We start from the raw sequence: 25,033 nt of genomic DNA, 5'->3' as shown, positions 1-25,033 counted from the left end.
CTGGATGACAGTGCTGCAGCATTTCCCAGTGTTCGATTCTTCTGGCTTCTAGAGAATTTAATAGGAATCTGTTGCAAAACTAGCTCTGAAATAAATGTTAGGAATTTAGATTCTTTTGTGTGAAGCACACTGCCTTCACTGATTGGAAGGGTGAGGTAAGGGACCCTTACAAAAGACCATTAAAAATCATTTCCTTGTTAGGGTCCCTGGAAGGATGCCAATATGGTCCTCTGGAATGGCTGGGAATGTAACTTCTGTGAATGACATCTAAGTTGTTAAGGAATAGTTATGAGGAGCCCTGCTAGAACAGGAAGCCAGCTCCCCAGAAGCTTGCTTGACTTTTCTAGTCTCTAGTGAACAGTCAGTACTTTCTACTTATACCCCTACCAATTAACTTCTAAGTTACCAGCAAAATATTTATAATACACAACTCTAGTCTAAAGAACTTTAGTAGCTTTTTTGTTTATTACTTTTAGTAGAACTTCTTGATATCTATTCCTCACAGAATGACCTAAACTATGAAAAGGATTGAGAAGAGATAATGTGTGTGTGAATGAATGAGTGTATTTTGATTTGGTTTGTTTTAGTTTGGTTCTGGAAGTAACAGTGACACCTCTGGCAGCTTGGGTTAATTTAATAATTTTATTTTACTCATCAGTGAAAAGATTGAAAAGATAAGTAGGTATCTTTTAAAAAATTGCTTAGAGAGTTTTTAAAGTATTTTAGTGATTTCATTTTCATTTTTATGCTCAAGAGTGTTTTTCCTGAATTGTGTTTGCTTAGACTAAATCCTTTGTGACAGTAGTATTTGAGCAATATTAAGATTTATTCACACAAGTCAAGAAAATTCTATTGTTCTTTCACAAATACCACTGCTGTTTTTTGAAGTCTGTATTAATGCAGTCTTAAATGTTTGTTTTCTTCTCTAGTTCAGTTATGGAAAAATGCTAATCAATTCAAATGAAGATTGGTGCATCCTTTCTTATTGGCTAGTGCATAACTATTATGGGTTCAACAGCTAATATAAGCAACCACACAAGTAGCTCTGACTTGAAAGGCAGGCCTTTCTTGGTGTCTCTGCCAGGAAGTGATGCCGACTACTTGTTTATGGTGTTTCTTCCTGTAGAGCATGCATGAAAGGCTTTAAGTTAAAGTTCTTGAGTTTTGTGATTGATGTGTTTAAACTTTAGTAAAATGCCATATATTTTTAATGAACTCAGAATTGTGTCATAAAGTACCCCCTTGTTGAGTACACATTTATTATACCTATTTTAACTCTGAGTAATTTTCTAAAGCAATCTGAGTTGAACAAGTTGACCTTTATTTTAGTGTCAATTCAAAGATTTTGAGTTATGGTTAAAATGCAGTTCTTAACATTATATTTTGATATAGAGATATCTTCCAAATAGTAATAGTTTAACAAGTCATAATAGAAACTTGTAGTGAACAATTTTATTTTATATTAGGAATTCATAAAAGGAAACTATATCCAAATAAATAAACCTAAGATCAATTATTTAGAAGGTAGAAAAGAATTATTTAGAAGTTAGAAAAGCCATAAAACATTTAAAAAACTTCAGAAAATTCAGTTCTAATTGAATTTTGGATTTATGTTACTCTTATGAATTGACCTTGTATCCACTACTAACTAACCCCATCCCTGTTGCACGGAATTGTATCATGGAGTTTCTATGAGTAAAAACATTTATTTTACATAAAAGTTATACCTGCAATTTGTAAATCTCTATTGAAAAAGAGACATCCCTGTCTCATACTGGAACATTTCTTTAATATTAGAATGGGAGTTTTGTAAAGTGCATTTGCTTAGACCCTATCCAGGTGTGTTTAGTTATGCCCACTCCAACCATGTTAACCTGATAAAACATCACCGATGTACCATTAGTGAAACATTCCTGCTTATAGTAATGCCATTAAGATGAAAATATAGACAAATCCATCTCAGTTTAGTTTAATTTTTATATCAAATGAAATATAGATATGTTAAATTTCACAAAATTGAAATATTGTTACTGATAGTAGCCTTATATCTCTTGAAGAAATTGACAGCCAAAAAGAGAGGGATGGCAAAGTAGGCACATGAGCGAGCATTATTCTGGATCAGCCTTGGAAGAGAGAAAGGAAGCCAGGTCTTGTAGCCTTATTGTATTCTGATATTTCTTTGGAAAGGTGGAGCTAATTAAAGATAACTTAATTTCTACTGAGTGCATTTGGCATTAATGTTTTCCATGCACTATTCTAAATGCATTAAATAAATTCTTAGATGTTCTTTTCATGGTCCTTATGAGGTAGTTACATATGGAACCCCATTCTTCATACCAGGAAACTGGGGTTTCCATGTAGTAACTTTCAGCATAACATAGTAAGAGTCTGGGACATGGACACTCAGCTCTAGGGCTCACCAGATCAAACAGTCCCCGGTAATATGGGGAAGGTTTGCAAACAGCAGACCCTTGCTAGCTTCTGCATCACCTGTAATTAGTTGTTCTGGCTAGTACTGAAGAGGAGGAGGAGGCCCAAGGAGGAACTCTGGCCCATATCACTATGCTGTCTAAGCACTAGGAAGTTTGTTAATATGACATTGCCCCAAATAACTTCATGTTGCAAAAGTGCTTTGTGTCTCTCAGCCATGAGTATGAGACTGTGTAGGGGACAACAAGTTCACAGTCTCCGACAACCCATTTGATGTTCATGTTATCCTGAGTTTATATTGTGAACTACCTCAAATCATTTTTTGATAGCGGGGAGAACCCAGTCTTATTTAAATAGAAATCATTCAACCCACTCCTTGAGACAAGTTACTGGGATTTTTGTTGGTATTGATTGAGTCATGGAAGTGCTGTGGCCTTCATTCCTTAGGTTTCTTAGGAGAATTTGTCTTCTGCTTTCTTGTCCCTGCATTAAAATTTGTAAGACCCCTTGAAAACACTCTATTTCCTAATTATAAGGAAAAAATTCATGTGTTGTTTTCACTATTTCAGTTTTTTCTGTGTTTTGTGAACTCATCTAGTACTGTTACACTTTGAGTGATTTAAAATTTATCTCTGTCATTTTAGAATTATCTTATATTTTACCACATACACATATTGATGAAAAGTTTATTTCTAATGCTTTTAATTAACTAGCAAAACTAACTCTCCAGTTACAATCACTCCCTTGAATTTAATATGGATTGACAATTTGTTGTTTCCAATTTTTTTGTTATTGAAAATATGCATAGGCACTTACTTTTTAGCAAATAATCATTCACAGAACTAAATGCGATGCACAGTATCTTTTTCTTGAGTTTATATATTGACGAAAATATATACACCAGGTTTTTTGTAATTGTAAATAGAGTTATAAACTAATTATTTTGTGACTTGCTTTTCTTTCTACTCAACAACTTATTTTACAGATAGTCCCCGAATATGTTATGTAGCTTGCTAGCAGTACAATTGTTTGGTCCAAGGGTGGGCATGTTTTAAATTTTGATTGCTATGACTGCATTTCCCTACAAAAGTGCATTGAATTCTATTGTGACCACTGGGGTAGAAAAGAACCTGTTTTGCCAATAAACCTACTAATAGTAGCTTTTGCCCTTTTTTTATATACTTTAATCAGTGTGGTAAGGAAATTTTTAAAATGGAAAATTATTTTCCATCATTACTTGTTATAAATTCTGTCATTCAGTCCTTCATCTCCAAAAAGTTTCAGACAATTTTGCTTAGAACCATGATTAAAATGCAAACTGTTTTAACCTTGGGCTATTTAAATGGTCCTTTGAAATGTTAGGAATATTTTGTATAGTATTATGACTGTATTCATGTAGAACTTCATGATTTACAGATTATTTTCTAATTCCTCACTTTTTTGACATGTAGACTAGTTTAATGAGCCCCTATATACTTATTACCCTCCTTCAATATTGCCTTCACTTTTGAGCAACATTCTGGCTGAGTGAAGTATTAGATTTTTGGTGGCGCAGTGGTTGAGTGCTGGGCTGCGAAGCTGCCCACAGCCTTTGCAGCACCAGTTGGATCCCTAGCTCCCGGCGAGTGGGAAAGGGTCCCATATGGCGCGCAGACCTCTCCTGCCACCCCTGCTGCTCTCCTTAGCAGTGTATTTCGTCATTCTGCCTGTTCTGCTCCCCGCTCTGGCTCTGGTGAATTCTCTCACCCTCCCGTGCTTCTGACTGTACCCAGTGTTTGTATAAATAAATAAATAAGTCTTAAAAAAAAAATAAAGATTTGTTTTTATTCCCATATTCCAGTCGAAAACCACATAGTTGGAAGTGGTAGAGTCATGACTGTTATAGGCACGTGACTTTAAATTTTCCCCAATTTCCATTATCTTCATTGCTACTGTGATCTCTTGTGTGATTTACAGGATTAAAGTGATCACCTTTCCTATAAGATTAATTTTTACAAATTTATATCATACCATTCTGAAAAGTTATAAAGAGCATCATTGCTTGCCTTCTAAACCCTCTTACTGGGCTTTTGTTTTAGAAGAGACGTTCCAGCAGGCAGGTGAAAAGAAAGCGATACACAGAAGACCTGGAGTTCAAGATTTCTGACGAGGAGGCAGATGATGCAGATGCTGCTGGGAGAGACTCCCCCTCAAACACCTCGCAGTCGGAGCAGCAGGTCAGCATCCAGATACGTGTGGTGTGCCATGCACTTCAAAAGATGGAATGGACATTTTATGGCTGGAGCTGGAGAAATTCAGTGGAAGCATTGAACTTTGAGCTGGGGAACACTCATCTAATGTTGGCTAACATGCCATGGGAACTTAGTTGTTTAGCAGTATCTTTTAAAATGCCCTTGTTCACTGAAATTTATTTTTATACAAGCCTGTGATAGGTAATTTGACATAATTTTGGAGAATTGATGGTCTACATTGAGGAAGAGTCAGACCTAGGATGCAGGGCTGCTGAATTTACCTCTGAGAATTCAGTGCTGCAGCTTCTGGGACTTTAATAAACCACTCAAGCCTGTCTCCTGCTGTTAGGCACTGTAAGAACCCCTTTATGAAATTACTGCCTTGTAGTACTCAGCAGGGCATACTTTATTCTCTGTGCAATGTAAATGATGGATAAAATAGTTTGTATAAAATATGGATAGTAATGTAGGATTGATTATTGTAAAGATTTTTTTAAAGAGAAAAGCAATTTTCTTACCATTACTGTACTTTAGTTAACAAACTGATAACACATTGAAAAGTATATTAAATGCAGTTTTGTATTTTATTTGGTAATTTGTGCTATGGTAAGACATTATATAACACTTTATGTGACCTCTAAAGATAAAAGCTGCATACAGTAACACAATGATGAGTATATTTACCCCATGGGTATAAATGAAGAAGATTCATATTTTTGACTGATATCATGCAGAGATTATTTTCTTGTGGCAGCTGGAGTTTCTGAATGCTCTCTGGCTTTAGGGACCCATGCTAGTCCACGTAATTAAACTTCATAATCATGAAGTAATAAACACAGATCTTCCTTTTGCCATTTTGCAAAGTGAGATTTTTGTTCATTTTGGCCACATTTCTCATTAGTAACTTTGTATCCAGTGCTTTAAATGGAATGAATTTAAAAGGTATGGAGGTAGATGCCAACAGGAATGATTTCTTGCTTCCACAATTTAAAATGAAATGTTTTCTATTTTGATTCATTCAATATACTTTATTTTTTAGGAATCTGTTGATGCAGACGGTCCAGTGGTTGAAAAAATCATGAGTAGTCGTTCAGTGAAAAAACAGGTAAGCACAATTTGGAGTGATCAAAACCTATGGGTGTATGTATGGCTGAAATTATTTCTTGCTTTTTAATTTTCTTTGAAATTTTCACCACAATAAAAAAAAAATTCTAGTGATATTTATAATCTAGTCTGTTTTATTAACCCAATATAAATCTTTGGGGTATTCAGCCCCAAGTGACATTAAAATATATCAAACAATCAGTACTTTATTACATCATTTATTTTTATTACATCAGAATTTTTTTGTTGTTGTGATGTGAACTTTTTAGATTTATTTTCTTGGCAACTTTCAAATATGTGATACAGTATTATTAGCTATAGTTGCTATGCTGTATATTATTTCCCCATGACTTACTTATTTAAAACTGGAAGCTTGTACCTTTTCATCCCTTTCACCTATCATCCCCTGCCTCTGGCAGCTATCAAATTGCTCTCTGTATCTGTCATCTTGGCTTTTTGTTTTTTTCGAGATTCCGCATATGTGAGGTCATACAGTGTTTATCTTTCTCTGACTTTTTCCACTTAGCGTAATATTCTCAACGTTCTTCTATATGTTCAAAATGACAAGGTTTCCTTCTTTTTTATGGCTCAATAATTTTCCATTATACAGAAGGCGTACATGCTTAATAACATTTTGGTGAGTGACAGACTGCATTTATGGTGCTAGTCCCAATCATATAGCTTACGTGTGTGATAGGCCATGCCATCTGGATTTATGTAATTACATTCTACGATGTTTACACAATGACACATTACCTAAGAACATGTTTCTTTAAGTGATTCTTGACTGAATATACCACATTTTCTTTATTCATCCTTTTATGGATACTTAGATTGTTTTCATGCCTTGGCTACTGTGATTAGTGCTGCATAGGGGTGCACTAAATGTTTTTGAGTTAGTGTTTTTATTTTCTTTGGATAAATACCCAGAAGTAGAATTGCTTGATCTATTTTGAATACTTTTGAGAAATCTCCGTATTATTTCCCATAGTGTTTACAATAATTTACGTTCCCACTAGTAGTGCACCAGGCTTCCTTTTTCTCCACATCCTTCCTAGCACTTGTTATTTTTTCTTCTTCTTCTTTCTTTATTTTTTTTATTTTTTAAAAGATTTATTTATTTATTTATACAAGCACTGGGTACAGTCAGAAGTGTGGGAGGGTGAGAGAATTCACCAGAGCCAGAGTGGGGAACAGAACAGGCAAACTGATGAAGTACACTGCTGAAGGGAGCAGCTGGTGAGGCAGGAGAGGTCTGTCTTGCCATGTGGGACCCTACCCTGCCGGCCGGGGATTGAACCAGCGCTGCAGAGGCTGTGGGCAGCAGCTTTGCAGCCCAGCGCTCAACCACTGCGCCACCAGGGGAGGCCCTTCTTTCTTTCTTTCTTTTTTTTTTTTTTTTAATAATAGCCATTCTAACAGGTGATCTCACTGTGGTCTTGATTTATATTTCTCTGATTATTAATGATGTGGAACACCTTTTCATGTGCCTGTTGGCCAAGTATGTGTCTTCTTTGGAAAAATGTCCTTTCCGACCTTTTGCACTTTCTTTTTTTTTTTTTTTTATGGGACCCTTGCCGGCAGCCAGGGAACGAACCCGTGCTGCAGAGGCTGCGGGCAGCCTTGCAGGCCAGCGCTCAACCGCTGCACCACCAGGGAAGGCCCCTTTTGCCCATTTTTAATTGGATTATTTTGGTTTGGTTAGGTTTTGTTATTGTTTGAATTCTTTGTATATTTTGGCTATCAAGCCCTAATCAGTACGTGATCTGCAAATTTTTTTTTCCCATTCAGTAGTTCGCCTTTTCATTTTGTTGATTTCCTTTGTGGCATGGAAGCTTTTTAGTTTGATGTAGTAACATTTGTTGTTGTATCACTTAGAGTAGGTAAGAAGCTCAAAAGTCTCCAAAGAAATGTATAGGAATTTTAGAGTTAGAGGTTTGTTTTTTAAAAAATACTATTCATAGAAATCATAAACATGAATATACCTCTTCATCTCTCTTAGGAAAGTTCACTACCTCTCGCCTTTCTCCCCTCTGCCCCAGGATGGAAGTTCCATTTGTCATTTCAGTGAATAGGCGTTTTCTCATACTTTTAAAAATATTTAAAACAATTTTATGATTATAATTATACAATTATAATTTTAATAATTAAAAATCTTAATATTTTTGGTCAGTGCAGAAGTGAAATATAGAACTATTTCCAGTGTAATTTTTGAAGATATTATGACTTATTCTTCAAAATTATTCACACCTCATATTGATCTGCAAAGGTGAGCTCTAAATAACTGTCACTAGACAGCTTTTTCATTGAAGGACATATATGCTCTGTGACAAAGAATTCCAATAACACCGTATTTCCTTACTGACAGAGTTTCCTCGTTCATCCCAACATCTTCTTTCTTGCCCAGTTTGAGAAATTGCTTTATTTAGTTTAAAGAATTACATCCAGGTACATTTACATATTCTAGCATACAATTTTCACTATCTCTGCTCTTTTAGATACAGGTGTTTGTCTTTCATCTTGAATCACTGTGCAATACACAGTTCTTTCATTTATTTGCTTTCAGGGTGAATAGAAGTATGACTTCCCTATTTTGACATGAAAAACAAGCTTTTTAATAAAAGTAAAATGTGTACAGAAGTATAACTTCCCATTGACCACGATCAGGAATGCAGGAATCACAGGATTTACGCTAAAATCCCAGGCTTTATCAAATAGGAAACCTTTACTATTCAGTTACTATCTGGAGGGTCCCAAAAGTGGTTTTGCTCTTGCAGTAAAATTCTCTTTGCCTTAATTGCAATACTGTTTGCTTTTCTATTGTGTTACTCAAAGGGTGGATTTGTATCAGAATATACAACTCTAGTTCCTATGGAAATAATCAAGAGCAACATGTCAAGATATTTTCCAATTGAATATATAGACAGTGGTATGGAGTAGCTTTCTGGTGATTCTTTGAACATGAGGATTTCATCTCTGTTTATTTAAATGATAAAATCTCAACCAAATTTCCCACCTGATCAAGTAGAAATGAGCGCTATTTAACTCATTAGAAAGGTTGCATTTTTGTCCTACTAATGACTCTGGAACTGTTAATTTGTGAATTGTAGAAATGTGACAAAATTTAAATACTTGACATGCTTTGAAGAATAGTCCCCTTCACTGAATTGAAGTGACTTGTTTGAGTAAATAGCATGTGGTTTGGATGGGATATATTAATTTTCATTCAATTGATAGTTCTTCAGCAGGCATACTCAGCAGGTTAGGAGGTTGCAAATTGTAATTAGGTCTATTATTCAGAGCTACTTAGTCTATGCATTATGTAGGATACTGCTTTTTCTTTTTGTTTTGTCCACTTCCAGAATTTCCCCCCCCTTTTTTTTACTACCCTTTAAATGTTGGCACCCATTGTTTCAGTATAAGTATTATTGCCTTTTACAGATGTATATGTATATCATAGGAGATTAAAAGTCATTGTAATTATACATGAGTTTGGAATGTTTGTTGAATAGGTGAATTTTGGGATGGAGAAAATTTGTGGAGAATTTATATTTTTTAATGATTCAAAGTAAGGAAGAGATAAGGATTCCATTAAATTTATTGTAGATTATCGGCATTTCATAAAGCCATTTAGCAGATTGTAAACATTAGCAGGTACTAACTTTTTAAACTGCTAATGTTCTCAAAATAGTTACTTCAGTTATCAGCTTTAATAACACTGGAGGAAAGTGTGGCAAATAGGAACAAAAGGAAATTTGAGATTTTCCTGTGAATTCTAATTCTGCCTGCTGGTCTGCTTCCTATTACCATGAATAATTGAAGAAGTGGCTCTGAGAAGGTGCCTTTATCTTTCCCTAGCAACAAAAGGGAAACTGACTGTGAGTTCTCAGAGCCTACTCTCTATGGTGCTGACACATAGTGGGACTCAATTAATGGATTTCAGAGGCAGTTGATCTCATCATTGTAGCCTAAGAAGGATGATGGGTTATGATGGAGTTATACAAACTCAGAGAGCCCATCTTACAGAGACTCCTGAATTCAGCACCTCATTTTAAATATAGATGGTTGTCATTTATGCTCTTCTAAGTCAAAAGTAATGATCATGAGACCTAGTGGAAGGGATGGAGTTGACAGTTGAATTTTGAGATAAATATAAGAGTGAACTTTTGGCTTGTATAAAGGTCAGTTCTCTTTTTTGCCTCCCACATTTACTCATTTAAATTTCTACTTTGAAATTTTTTTTCTGCTATGAGCCATCTGTCTTTGGGGAACAATGATTTAAATCCTTTTTGTACTAGGTCAAAAATAGTTTCAAAAGCAACCATCTCCCCTAAAATTCTTTATTTTTTTTCAAGTTAACTACATAATACATTTTCTTTTTAAGAGCTTATTTATTTTAATTGTATTATTTTTTATTGTGGTGATGTTGGCGTACAAAACCATCTATGATTAAGAGCTATAGGTTCACACTTCTTCAGATGTATGTACTACCATACTCACTACTAAGACATTCATAGCCCTCCACCATAGTCCATGTCTGGACCCCCCAGACAGCTCTACACCCTCTGTTTGGATGTCTTCACATCAAGTTCCCAGAAATAATTAATCATCACAAGAATATGGGTATTTATGAGAGTCAAGAAAAGACAGTTGAGGGTTGTAAGAGTCAGTCTTTGGGAGCAGCACTGAGACAGAACAAAAACTACCTCTGTTGCTTAAGAGTTGATCCTATGGACTTTGGTGCCCACTTAGTAATTATGGAATGGTGAGACCACATAAAATGGAAAGAATGAAATATGAGGAAAGATCAGGAAGAAATCAAGAAATAATGCAGCATAGAAGTAATAAAACTTGTCTTTCTGCCACCTCAAACACTTAATTTTGGAAAACTCAGGATTGAAAGAAGTATCAAAAGTGTAAAACCATTAGATTACTCATTTTAATTCTATTGTAGGTTGATATGCTATGAGAAGCATCAGCAGATCTAGGCTCAACCTGGCTTCCCATTTTCCTGGGTTATCTACTGTCTCACCTTCACTTTCTTCCCAATATCGAGTTGTAAGCAAAGATAATGTATCTTGAAATGATTGTTGAAATGTGGGAGTAGAATAATATTGGGGCTAGAAAATGTAATGTGGGAGTAGAATAAATTGGGGCTACGTGGGTGCTGACTGGGTTAGGGCTTGAACAGACTAGAATTTATAAGTAAATTTCAGGTTTATGTTGTTGGTCCTTGAAAGTAAACGTTTCTTCTCATTTTGGGCAACAAAAAGTCTGGTCATTGGTGGTTTTCTGATACATTGACTTAAAAGCTGTTTTATAAGTCATTACTGTTTATAGATCCATTTGTGTAGAACAAGATATTAATGGGTTTTGATCACACTCCTGACTCTCCTGTGATGTCTGGGCAGATGGAAAAACTATTTAAAATTTAGGTTTAACTGATATGTGAGCATTTCAAAGAAAAGTTTAAGTTCACAATTTTTGATGATATTTTAAAGATTAGGAAGGAACTCATCATAGTCTCTTGGAATAGATCCTGTGCCAGTCTGTCATCCACCAGAAGTGTTCACTCCTTTGTCCTCCACCATGTTCCTACTTGCCTTCAATTTTTTTGCAGCATCTCTGAGAAAGCTTAGCAGCCAATTGTGACCCTCAAGGCAGACTTGGGTACTCTTGTAAGAGTAGAAAAGCAATCCCTAAACATCTGTAAGTGGTATTTATGTTTTACATCCCTAATTTATCTGATCAAATGTTCTAGAAGAAAATTACATATTACAATGTGTTTAACAGCCTAAAACCAAAAGGAAAAAAATATTGAAAGAGATGCTTAAAATATCATGAGTGATTTCTTTTGTATACACTCCGGTGAGTTGGATCAAGGGAGAAGTTACAGATAATCTTACCACTGAACTCCTGATTTGGCTAATGTGTATCACAATTTTAACCTTACCTAAATGTAGTATTTGCAGTGTTAATTTTATTTGGCTGCTATATGTGTGAGACATCTTGTCTGAGAGGTTTTAATTGTACCATTGAGTAAAACTAAAACTGTGAATAGTGATACAGTGAAATTACAGCATAAGAACAAGGTTTAGTTTTATATGGTTTCTTGTTTAGAGTTATTAACTATATGGAGGAATAAATGTCTTTTAAATATTTTAAAACATTACAAAACCCTCAATGTAAAGTTGCCATGAGGCAGCCAAAAATAATACATATGGCATTCAGGAGAGCAGTTGCTAATTGGCTGCTGCCTGAGAAAATGGTACACTTGGCGTCTACTTAACACTGTGGGTTTGGCAGAGAGCCACATTTGGGGTCAGGTTGTTGTGAATGAAGCTGCATGTGGTTAGGGAGGAGTTAAAGTGATTCATATCTTAGGAGCTGTAGCACGTCGAGCAGTGTGCATGGGTCTAAGCATGTCAGTCTTCGTCTCCCCGGCCTCCCACCAACTCACAAGGTGCACCTCTTCCCAAGAACATCTTTTACTGCTTTTATCACTCCTAGTTTGTATTCCTGTGGGAGTAAATCATTGCTTTTAGAATATTCTTATATATGGTTTTTAAGTATTGCTGAAATTCTCTTTTGTTGCAGAAGGAATCTGGAGAGGATGTAGAAGTTGAGGAGTTCTATGTAAAATACAAAAACTTGTAAGTAGACTGTGATTTTTTTTTTTAAATGGGGGAATAATATACTTCCAAGGTACTAAATATGTTTCATGATACTAAATAATTGGGAAAATTAAAAAATTTATAATTAGAAAATTTGCATTTGATGTACTTAATACTTTGGAGGCTATTGTCAGCTATTTTTTATATCTTTGATATTTCATGAATATTGTTTTACTCAAACATGGGTAATTGGTATAAAATCACCTAAGTTTTATGTTTCACCAAGTAGTTCTTTTTGGAGGGGCAAAAACTCATGCGATAATAGAAAAATGGGGAAAGTTATATTTGCATATCCTCTGAGAATGGATTTTACTCTGTGGGGCTACTCTCTCCCATCTGTACATGGGATGCCTAACACTTGAGAGAATTCCAGTATTGTCTAAAGGCTCTTAGAAAATTGTGATACCACTCATGTTTCAAGAAGCAGGGAATATTGACTTATCTGTCTCTATTTCTAATTTTTGTTCAGTTAATTTGAATTTTATAATTTAAAAAACTAAATTGAAAAATAGTGAATTATTGTTTTGGATTGTAGATGTGGGCAGTATACTAGATTAAAACTTACATTTTGATGAACCAGCATTGTTGTAAATAAAGATCAGTGTTCATCCTGTGAGGAAGATGGGGGCCATTTTCTACCCTAAGCAATAATCACAGAGTAAGGTCCAAAATATTCATTGATAATGTAAAAATGAAATTTACTTTAAACTTTATAAGGCAAGAAACCCATAACTTATTTGTAAATTCTAGGAATTAAAGAGAGGCTTTTGTGAGTTGTTATAAAAATAGCCTAAGGAAATTTATCCTATTCTAGAAAAGCAAAACATGAGGCCCCATTGTTTCTATTATTCTCCTTCATTGTAATTAACACCATGTTAATAAACTGATGCACTTCTGAAGAAGTTTTGTAAGCATAGCCTGTTTATCAAGTAAAATGTTGAAGAAGTTTCTTATCAGTGTTTTTATAAGAGTTCAGTTAAATACAGAATCTGGCATTAAAAAAATGCTTGGTAAATATTAGCTGTAATTATTTATACTCAGAGTATGATGAGTTTATGCATGTGGAAATTATACATAATGACATGATTTCATATAGTCGTACAAGGAGAGTGGTTAAGACAGGCAAAAAAGGAGATAACTAAGTATCTCAGAGAGAGTACTCTGGTAGATTTATCAAATCAAATCTAGAGAAAAGTAGTTAAAGTATCAAGTGCTAAAAAAAAAGGGCCCTATTAGATGGATATCATCCAAATCAGTGTGCAATAGGGCCTGGAGTGCTTGATTCGTAGAAAATATCTGATGTCATCTGTCCATGACCTTAGAGGAGCACATGATGTTCACGAGCAGGTACTGTGGCCAGGACAGGGAGGCCAGTCATATGAGATGAGGCCAACAAACTTTCCTGTCTGCTATTATTGAAATCAACAGGAAATTAAAATTTCCATAAAACTAACATATTTGTATATCTTTTATTTTGACATAATGTACGAGATACAGAAAAATTATAGAAATAGTACAAAGGATTCTTGTTTTTATGATTAAATGGTATCTTGCATAAAGATACTATAAGGCTGTTAATTATGCTAGTGGTGCTAAGTGGTATGTACTGATTCCATCATTCCTTCTTAGTTTATTAGTTGGCCTTATACTAATAGGATGAGCTTAAACCCTGTGCCCATTTGCTTCTTTGTAGCTAAGTATAAACATGTAGAGTCTAATTTTTCTCATTGGGTCATAATTTTTTATTAATATTATCATTCTTTACTTTGCTTACATTATCCCAGAGTTAGCCAGCGGGATGCCCTTTAAGCTGACTCTCTCCTTTTGACTTTATCCCCATCTTTCTTGGAATACTTTACTTTCTGGCACCAGAGGATATTCCACATGCATCTTTTAGTTTCCTTGTTTAAGTATGTCCTGGAATCAGTTATTTCTCCAAGGAACCTTGGTTGAATTACTGAAGAATGGCATTTAGAAACCAAGATTCGAATAGTAGGTGTGCTCATTGCTGCTGGAAAGTCATTGCTTCATTCTCTGCTCAGTGGGGCAGGTGAGGAGGTATATATACACATCAAATATACACGCACACCTTACATATACATATGTGTATGTTTATTACATATACATACATATATACACACACACATCCCCCTCTGTCTACACACTTACCTTTTTAACAACAATGAGAAACAATTTCTTTATATTGATGCTTCCAATTTTATTTCCATACCATCCAGTTGCAGACAATGCTGCAAATACAATATTTCCATATTATCCTTTTCCAATATTAATAACTCTCTTCTTTGGCCACAATAATCTGATTATTACCATCCATAACACATTTGCTTATTGTCAAGAAGTGGTTTCAAGATTATTAGATCTTATTTCTTTGAAAAAGAAGCCTACTGAGTAGAGTTCATCCAGTATTTGTTTAGAGTTTTTTGTCTTTACTATGAAGGTATTGAGTCTAAATGCTTCCTTTAAAAATTCCTTGGGTTAGATCTTCTCCTCCCCCAACTCCTTTCACTGTGGTTATGTTATTGATTTGATACTCAGTTTGATTCATTAGTTTCTGTTTGTACAATAGTTCCCCCTTATCCATTGTTTAACTTTCCAGTGGTTTCAGTTACCTGTGGTAAACCACAGTCTCAAAATGTTATGTGCAATAAGATATTTTGAGAGACACACACTCACATTCACATAACTTTTATTAAAGTATACCATTGTAATTGTTCTATTTTATTATCACACCTCTTACTGTGACTAATTTATTAATTAAACTTTATTATAAAGCAACTATGTAAAGGGAAAAAACATAGTATATGTTGGGTTTGGTACTATCCGTGGTTTTAGGCACCACTGGGGGCATTGGAGTGTGTCCCCATGAATAAGAAGGGACTGTTGTATTTGTATTCTATTCCCATTCCCCTTCTATCCTTGATGCTTTTCTTTTCTTTTTTTATCAAATTCATGAAATATTTAAATGATTTGTTTAATCCCTTTCCTCCCCATTCGTACTCACATTCTTAATAATCCCATTTTTAGTCTTTTTGTCATTTTTCACATGAAAGTGCTGTTATATATTTTATATATAATATATAATATTTCCATTTCTTCCTTATATACAAAAGAATAACATAGTATAGCATCAGTACATGTTTGTACTTTGCTTTTTATGCTGTACCATATTCTGGAAATTACTTGCTGTCACTTTATAGATCTTTCTCATTCTTTATGATAGCTGCATAATATTCCATTTTAGGGCTATGTTGTAGCTTATCCATCCTTTGTATGTGGACATGTTAGTGGCTTCTGATAGTTCACAGTTGCAGATAATTCTGCAAGAACATTGTGCCTATGTATTTTTGAATTGAAGGCATAGCTTCAGAGTAAATTTTTAGTAGTGAGATTGCTAGATCAAAAGGAAAGCATATACAGTTCTGTTAGGTTTTACCAGATTCCTTTCCATAAGTGCTATGTCAATTGGCATTTCTACTAATATTGTACAAACTTTCCAATATAGTGTGGTGTTTGATTTTTTACTTTTTGTGAAAAATCATACTTTAGTCTAGTTTTAATTACCATTTCTTTTATTATAGCCATTTTTATATCTTTTATATCTATTTTTTCCCAGATTCAGTTGTCTTTTGACATTGTTGGTTTTTACATTGTGAATTTAAACAATATATATATAGTTAGATTTATTAATCTGTTATTATATCTGGCTTTTGAATCATCGTTAGAAAGACTTTACCCTCAAATGGGGTAAAGCAGGATTTGCCATATTTATCCTGTAGTTTTTGCATGGTTTAATTTTCTACATGCAGGCACCTAATCCTCTGCTGTTTATTCTTCTATATGGCATAGAGCATGCCTCTAATTTTATGCTTTGTAAATACATTATTTTTCCAGCTCTGTTATTCAAAAGTCCATCTTAGACCCGGTTATTTGAGCTACAACCTTCATCATATACTAAAGTAACATTTATGTGGTCCATAACTGCACTTTATTCTGATCCTTTGATCTATTTGTCAATTAATGAGCCAGTAGCCCACTGTTTTATTTACAGAGGCTTTGTAGTATATTTTAATATCTGATATATCTAGTTTTCTCTGAGATTTTCCTTTTTAATGTTTTGCTGGATAGTCTTACATGTTTGTTTATATATGTGTTTATAAGTACAGTATTAACTTGTTTGGTTCCATAAAAATGTTTGTATTTTTATTTACATTATGCTAAATTTGCAAATTATCATTTGTGATGTAAAATCATGCTATCTAAAAACAAGAATGTCTTTCCAATTGGTTCAACTCTATTTTTGTGTGTTTTACTATGATTTTAAATATTTCCTTGTAAGTTTTATACCTAAATTTTTCTCCAACACTGAATCTTCTAAGTGGTCATTGTGTGATTGGAGGCTGTTAACATCAGTCTGTTACTTTTTTTTTTTTTAAGATTTATTTATTCAGGCATATAAGAACTGGGGTACAGACCAGAGGTTTGGGGGGAGTGAGAGGATTCACCAGAGACAGAGTGGGAAGCAGAAACACACTACTGAGGGGAGCAGTGGGTGAGACACTAGAGGTCTGCTATGCCATGTGGGTTAGCTCCCTGGCCGGGGATCGAACTCGTGTTGCAGTAGCTTTGGATTGCTTCATAGTGAAGACCCTTAACCCTTTGCATCACCAGGGAGGCCCCATCGGTATGTCAATTTTATATACTGTTACATTACTGAATTATTTTGTTATTTTTTAATTAGTTTTCAAACTGATTCTCTAGGGTTTCCAGTTAATGCAGTTATATCATTTACAAACAGTTTAACTTTTGTTTTACATATATTACTCCTCGTTTTTTCTCATTTAATAGCATTGGCTAACAGTTCATATATGATATTGAATAATTTTGGAGATAGTGGTCATCTTTGTTTTGTTTCTGATCTTAGGATGCCTGTGGCTTTTCTCCATTTAGTCGAGTCACTGAAAATTTCAGCCTAGTTTACAAGAGGGAAAACAGGGCGGGACCCACTTGCTGAAGTACCTGTGTCCACCTCATGACCACACTTGTGGTGCTCTAAAGGTGGGCACGTCAGCTACAACAGGAATACTGACTGCCCACATGCCTTTTTAGAAGTAATTAGAAGGCTAGAACTGGTTCTTTTTATGATGTGTGTTTTTCATTATAATAGTACTGAGTAATATTTATTGGAAATTTGGAAAATAAAAGTTGAAGGTTGACAATAAAGTACTTGCATAAGGAATGTCCACAGATACTGTTGTGGCAATTAAATCATCACTAAATTAATTGAAAACATACTAATTTACAATCCTGAAATTTTTTGTAAGTCAAAATGAGTCTTTCTATATTGAAGAAGATAAGGAACGACTAGTATGAGTGTTAGTATTTTCAGTGCTTTTCACTCAGACACATGGTAGGCACTCAGTATTTATTGACCACAGGCTGAATATGTTTTTCTCAGCTCCTTTTCCATGTGTTTTTTCTTTCATTCCAGTCATTAGAGTATTATTTTATCCAATCATCCCATCGGTCAGTGTGCAAGAGCAACAGTTCTCAAAGTATGGTCTCAGGCCTCCTAGGGTCCCTGATACCCTCTTGGGAGATCTGTAAGGTGAAAGCTTTTTAATTCTAAGGAAGATACTGGCCTACCATGTGGCACAGTTGAGTTTTCCAGAGGCTTCGTGATCTGTGATGTCACAGCAGACTGAATGAGAAGTAGATAAGAGAATCTTGCTATATCCTATTTATTATACCAGATATTGCAAGGCCACTTTCTACACTAAATTTATTATGTTTTAGAGAATATCATAAACTTTCATTAAAAATGTTACTTACACTGATGTGTAATGGATTAACTATTGTACTTTAAAATTAAGCAATAAATATTGATAGATATGCCCTAAATAAAAAAAAATACTTTGCAATGTTACCATCCAGAAATGATAGTTATTATTACCAAATTGATGCATGCATAGAGAAAATTGTGCATGCATAGAGAAAACAATTCATGTTTATATAAGGCATATGTATTTTTTTTTTTATAAATCTTTTTTTTTTTTTTAAATAGAGGCATGTTTATTTATTTATTTATTTATTTATTTGTTTGTTTGTTTTGTTTATACATGCACTGGGTACAGTCAGAAGCGCGGGAGGGTGAAAGAATTCACCAGAGCCAGAGTAGGGAGCAGAGCAGGCAGAAGGACTGAAGTACACTGCTGAGGGGAGCAGCGGGCGGCAGGAGAAGTCTGCGCGCCATGTGGGACCCTCCTCCGGTGGCCGGGGAGCAGCCGGGGATCGAACCGGCGCCGCAGAGGCCGCGGGCAGCTTCGCAACCCAGCGCTCAACCGCTGCGCCACCGGGGAGGCCCTAAGGCATATGTATTTAAAGTCCTTATCTCTTTCAGTCTATTGCAGGACTAATGAGTCCTACTTTTGAAAATGCATATTTAGATGCTGCATAAATATAGATGATATATTTAATATCATAAGGCCTTCCTGTATCATTACTTTTTGAAAGATTTCACAATAGGTGCATAATTTTTAGAGTGATAATGCTTTGATGTTGAAAGAGGTATATATTCAAGCATCTCCCTTCTTTTTAATGTCATCACCAAAAAGAGAAATAAGGCAGTTGAGGTGGGGTTGGGGCACAGAAGAGGATAATGAAACAAAAGAATACTATAATACCAAATGAAAGAATGTCATAGGTATCAGAAGACATTAATTATATAGTGATGAGTCTCAGGGAAAGTAAAGGGAGGATGGAGAAGATTCAGGTTAAGGTTACAGTAGAGGCAGCATATGCTCAGAGAAGGCAGATGTGTGTCTAAATGAGAGTTGCAAGAACTGGGTGGGCATTAGAGACTGAGAAATTCACAAGGGCTTGAGGGTTATCATTTCAGATTTTCTGAAAGAATTAGGTTGGGAGAGCAGGAACTGATCAGGAGCTGGTGGGGCATGGCTGTTTAGAGCGCAGGTAATACTCCTTTTGCTAGGATGGCTCTGAAGTATTAAGTTGGGTTTGTCTTTGCTCCTTTACATTTGAATCTTTTAAACTCAATACGGAAATTTTTATTTCTCAGTGATAAAAGGCTCAAAATATAAATTCATAATAAAGGCTACCCAGTAGTGCTAATTGTTTTATACTGAAGTGTAATACATTCACTTATCAAAATAGCTTGTTTCCTGCCCCCCACACACACACCCTTTGTTTTTAAATGGGAACCAGGTACAAGCCTGCTGGAGGTCTCAGGACAGAAGGGACATTTTTAGGCACTGTAACTGATTTTCTTTTTTCTCAAAAGGTAGTGATAATGAATATTGCTTAACAGTCTGTGAGTGATTAAACAGGTTATTTTGTTAATCATTTGTTTTGTTGACTTTTTAAACAAAAATACATATAATTAGGATTGTTTTTTGCATGCTTCAAGTGTTTTTATTTTTTTTAGCTCTTACCTTCATTGTCAGTGGGCATCTGTAGAAGATCTGGAAAAAGATAAGAGAATTCAGCAAAAGATAAAACGATTCAAGGCAAAGCAGGGCCAGAACAAATTCCTTTCAGAGGTATGACATATTTAAGTTAACTCCCTATAGTTATTAAAATGTTTTGAATTTTGAATTTTAGTGAAGTTATTAAGGAAAGCCAGTTTGCCTCATTTGATGCTGTTACATGCATGTTAGTAACTGGTTATTGCTAAAAATTTGTAAACAGGGTATTTCTCATTCTTCCTGTTGCTTATTCTAGAAGATCCTTATGATATTATGTAGAAATATGATGGTAAGATTAACATCTTTTAATGAAAGTGTGGTTAGTAGATAGTGAAAATAAGTGGACAAAAAAGTTTTGTTGCAATTTAGCAAGTTAAAAACTATAGCAAGTATTTAGTACACGTTCAAGGATATAACATTTAACTTCAGTTGAGGAAGGTATGTGGCATATTTCTTTTGTTCAAGTCAATACCTGATTACAGAGAAGTCACTAAACTCATTTTTACAAATGTGCTGTGGCATAGATATGGATAAAATATTTTGTTTGTCCCCAGTTATCAATATGATGATACCTAGCACAGAGAAGAAAGCTCCATTTTAAAGAAGTGCCAAGATCTCCTTCAACATGGTCAATTATATATTTTTAAAAAACTGCTTACTGGATCTCTGGGCTTTTCATCACCAGTGTGGTGATAAAGTATAACTCAAGTGGATTAAAGTGAACCTTCATATTGTAAGATTAAACTATTAATTAAATTATTAATTTTCTTCTCCATAGATGTTATCAGATCCTACACTGTTAAAAAAAAAAGCATGAAATTTGTTATAAAAGAATATTTGTTTACCTACTTCACATCCCTAACCCATTTTGGGAGAGGGAGTGGGGACAAAACAGTGTTGAGCATTTTAGTTCATAAAATCCTTATAATCTCATGTGACAGACCCATGTTCTCTTACAGTCTGTTTTCCCATGCTCCCAACAAGCATATTCTAAAGTTTATATTAGATGGGAAAGCAGGGGCTTGCTGTAAGTCTTTATCACCACCTGTTAGTCATGGCATTATGCTTCTTTGTAGTGCAAGAATTAGCACTGAAGGGAATGGAGGTACTCGTATATGACTACTCCTTACCTCTTGGAGAATCTTTAGGTGATTTTTCCTTTGAAAGGGAAGTTTCTAAGAAAACATTATGAAGTTCTTTTTCTTTCCTGTCCTTCTTAATGAAACTAAATATAAATTTTTGTGACATTGGACAATTCGAAATCATTATCTGCCTTTTAGAAAGAGACTGTATTTTCTGCTGACCTAGTCTGCAGATCAGGGTAGAGAAAAGGAGAGAATGCAATAGAAGCTGTCACCCCCTTCCCCAGCTGTCATACTCCATCCTTAAATCCTGATTCTGTTTATTAAGTTTATTTGGACTTTGTTTGCTGGAGTTGAAAGCACTTCAGCAACTTGTGCCTGACTCTAGCTTTGTAGCCTATCTGTTTGGATCTATGTGAATCACCTGTACCAAGGTTGAAATACATTAGCTTGCTGGTAACTTGGCAACTAGAAAGCTTAGGTTTTGTCCTGAATAAAAGTAACATAAACTTGAGTCTGAAAAGATGATACAGGATTAGTAGAGAAGGATGAAAATTCTGTCCTCTCTCCCTTGTGTGGCATGCACACACACTTGCACGCACGCATACCTCTTTGTTGTAATCCATAGATAGTCAATGAGGCTTCGACTATTCTGTGGTTCTCCTACTTTGAGATTTTCAGATATGATTACTTTTGTGTTCTTTGGCCTACTTTAGGCTTCATTATAACTCTGCTGCAACTAAAATCTCTATTCAAAAACATTGAACTGAAAATTGCATCGTATACATGCTAGCATTGATTACTCACAAAATAGAAGTGTTTAGGAGTCAAGTATTTTAATTGTTTAAGATCAGGCTGTTCTAAAGAGAGAGGCATTCCCATCAAAACCTTGTTTAAAACAGTTTAGTGTTTACTATATATATATATGTGTGTGTATATATATATATATATATATATGTAACATACATATTGTTACCAAAATGTAGAAGCTTTTCACAAAGTCAATGAATTAATGTGTTAACATTTTAAATTAGCTAAACATTTCAGTGATTATTTTGCCTTAGTAATGAACTCTATGTAAAATCCTGAGGCAGTTGAAATACATCTCTATATTTTTGGTTTTTGTTTCATAATTTACTATCCAAAGTGTCCACACTGGGAATTTTAAGTGGGCACAGTAGCCCAGAGAATGTTGGTTATCCTTGAGCCAACTATGATCACAGAACTTATCTTTTTAACCTGTAGTTCAGGGGATAAGACGGGCATCTGAATGACATCTAATAGGTCTTTGAGAAGCATTTTAGTGCAGCTATATTACTGATAAATTAATCTGTGGGAACACATACCAGTGTGTCTTTTGTCTTCTGATTATCTTATCCTTACTTCTTTAAAGTATGGCTTAGTCCATAACTTCCCTTTGAGTCAGATTCTATTCTTTCATAGGAGATAGCCTGCAACAAGCAAAGGTTGTTAATATACTGGGTAAATAACCAATCATTTCAGCCTTGTTTCTTTAGCTTAATACAATTAGCCAAATGCTCTATGTTTAATACAGATAAGTCTTTGGAACATTTAGATTAATGACAAGACTGTATACAGTTGAGGTATTGCTACTGACTGGCAAAGACCATCAAAACTATAAATTCTGTTCATGCTGAAATATGAAACGCACTGTTTTCAGCTTTTGAATAACATTCTGTAAACAATGCTATAAGGCATCAAGCAACTCCAGTAGTTATGAGACTCCAGTAGCACTTACTGTGGCTCTCATTCTTTATAGCAAGCTGTGGTTTCAAGAATGCTAAATGCATTGCATGCCATAAGCCTTTTGGATTGCTCATTAGTGAATTGTAATTTCACACTTCATTTAAAATATTCTTAAACATTCTCTCACAGTAAAAAGGTTTCACACAGTAATTAAAAGACCCAGTTAACAAAGTCTGAGAAGTCTGATTTCCTCATGGGGAATGATTTTACTAAATTGTAGCATTTCAATTAACTTGATAGAATTTGCCAAATATAAATTTTGTATTGCTGTGACCCAAAATATTATTGCCTGGTGAAAGGGAAATAGTATTTACTCCCAGGAATTAAATAGACATTTAAACTTTTTTTTTCCCTTGATGCAGATTGAAGATGAGCTTTTTAATCCAGATTATGTGGAGGTTGACCGGATAATGGACTTTGCACGTAGCACAGATGACCGGGGAGAGGTAACAGATCATTTGTATTAGGGGGTAGTGACTCAGACATCTTATATGCGTTTACAGAGAATGATGGTGTAATCCTAGACCTGGTCCTCATCACAGCCTTGGGTCATGACAATACTTGGTCTAAATTTTCACTGAAATTTAGTGATTTACTATTAGAGTTAAGAATGAGTAATAGTGCTAAATATATTTTATGTTTAGCCTAAGAGCTTTTTAAAAGAAATCAGTTTTCACTATGAAATAAATACATCGTCATTTTGATGATTTCAGAATATGCTAAATAAATGTTCAGTACCTTTTGGTATAAATCTCTTGTGGAGCACAAATTTCCCTTACATAATTAAGAACACTTTTATAGGAAAATGGAATTTAATATTATCTAGCATTGACATCCTTAGTGAAGTTGGTGAACTTTGTTTAATATAGTACACAGAGGATACTATAAAGTATTTCTACTTTTGAGATGTCAGTCTTGGCATTCTCATGTTGCTCTGAAAAACCCCAGAGGTTTGTAAGGGACATTCATTAGTACAGTGAAAATAAAGGCAAGTATAGTGACTTCCTGAGCATGGCATCTTGTTAATGATGTGCTCACTGATCTTGAGTTCTGTCATTCCTGATTTCTTTACATAAATTAAGTTTTATAATGCAAGGTGTTTGGATCTCACTTGTCTTGGTGAGAATCTAAAGTGAACTCCCATTTTCTCCATTCTGTGTATCATGAAGTCATGATGTGTCAAAAACTCTATCTGTAACATGATGTTTACTTTTCCAGTTCCACTTAATTGTACTTTAACATCACAACTATATCATATCTACCTTGGTTCTGAAATGAAGGTCAACAAACCCAAGTATTTTCTAGAAAGAGATAAAGGAAAACTTGTGTATTACCTAAGATATTTTCTCTTCCAGCCAACATTATTTTAAAGTGATTGTATGCAAAAAGTCTAACAGCAGAGATCCTAGTAAATTCAGTCCAGTTTCTCATTGTTTAAGAAACTACCCAATTATATAAATATGAAGATAATTTAAAATGTGAGTCTGAATCAGACACCTGATAAATGATTTACACAGATAAAAAACATCTCATTCAGCTTGCTACCTTTTTTTAAGAGTTTTTGACTTTTTAACATTACTTAATAGTGATACAGATAAATGTTAATTTGTTCTGATAATACTCAATAATACTATTTCCAGTTTAGACTTGAGACTCTCTAAGTAGAAACTACTGTTTAATGGTCATAGTTTTAAAATTTCTACCAACTTAGTTATACTGTTGCTAGAGTAGTGCCTATTGATAAATAAAATAGAGTATATATTTTTCCTTTATATATGTGTTTGTGTGTGTGTGTGTGTGTTTATATGCACACATATACCCATACATACATATGTTCTGGTCAAATGAATATAATTCTCATTTATTTAAACCTGTCGCAGCCTGTAACTCACTATCTGGTGAAATGGTGCTCACTGCCTTATGAAGACAGCACCTGGGAGCTAAGGCAGGACATAGATCAAGCCAAGATCGAAGAGTTTGAGAAACTGATGTCCAGAGAACCGGAAACAGAGCGTGTGGTAAGAATTGGCTAGTGGTAGAGGGCTTAATTTGAAAATAGCATGGTGGTGTGATCTCTGAGAAACCACTAATGGGATTTATTATATTTGAAACAGGAGCGGCCTCCTGCTGATGATTGGAAGAAATCGGAGAGTTCCAGGGAGTATAAAAACAATAACAAACTCAGGGAATACCAGTTGGAGGGAGTGAACTGGCTACTTTTCAATTGGTACAACATGTATGTA

General features: G+C 34.7%; 1 protein-coding gene across 3 annotated transcripts in view; it reads left to right on the top strand.

Moving 5' to 3' along the window:
• The window catches only part of CHD7 (chromodomain helicase DNA binding protein 7), a gene marked incomplete at both ends in the record, with an annotated part of 120,227 nt that overhangs the window by 53,125 nt on the left and 42,069 nt on the right, over nucleotides 1-25,033 (top strand). For 2 of the 3 annotated variants that reach the window (XM_084230029.1, XM_084230028.1), the window contains 7 exons: nucleotides 4,509-4,646; nucleotides 5,701-5,766; nucleotides 12,363-12,418; nucleotides 19,902-20,016; nucleotides 23,153-23,236; nucleotides 24,671-24,808; nucleotides 24,905-25,026. The exons of the other annotated variant lie outside the window; for it this stretch is intronic. In XM_084230029.1, coding sequence (XP_084086155.1) covers nucleotides 4,509-4,646; nucleotides 5,701-5,766; nucleotides 12,363-12,418; nucleotides 19,902-20,016; nucleotides 23,153-23,236; nucleotides 24,671-24,808; nucleotides 24,905-25,026 — 719 coding nt within the window. The remainder of the gene's footprint in view (nucleotides 1-4,508; nucleotides 4,647-5,700; nucleotides 5,767-12,362; nucleotides 12,419-19,901; nucleotides 20,017-23,152; nucleotides 23,237-24,670; nucleotides 24,809-24,904; nucleotides 25,027-25,033) is intronic. 3 annotated transcript variants of the gene reach the window in all.

The sequence above is a fragment of the Talpa europaea genome (assembly GCF_964194135.1).
Source record: "Talpa europaea genome assembly, chromosome: 3".
In the NCBI taxonomy this organism is placed as follows: Eukaryota; Metazoa; Chordata; class Mammalia; order Eulipotyphla; family Talpidae; genus Talpa; species Talpa europaea.
The sequence above is the reverse complement of the archived record's forward strand: the minus strand, read 5'-3'. Positions and strand labels throughout refer to the sequence as shown.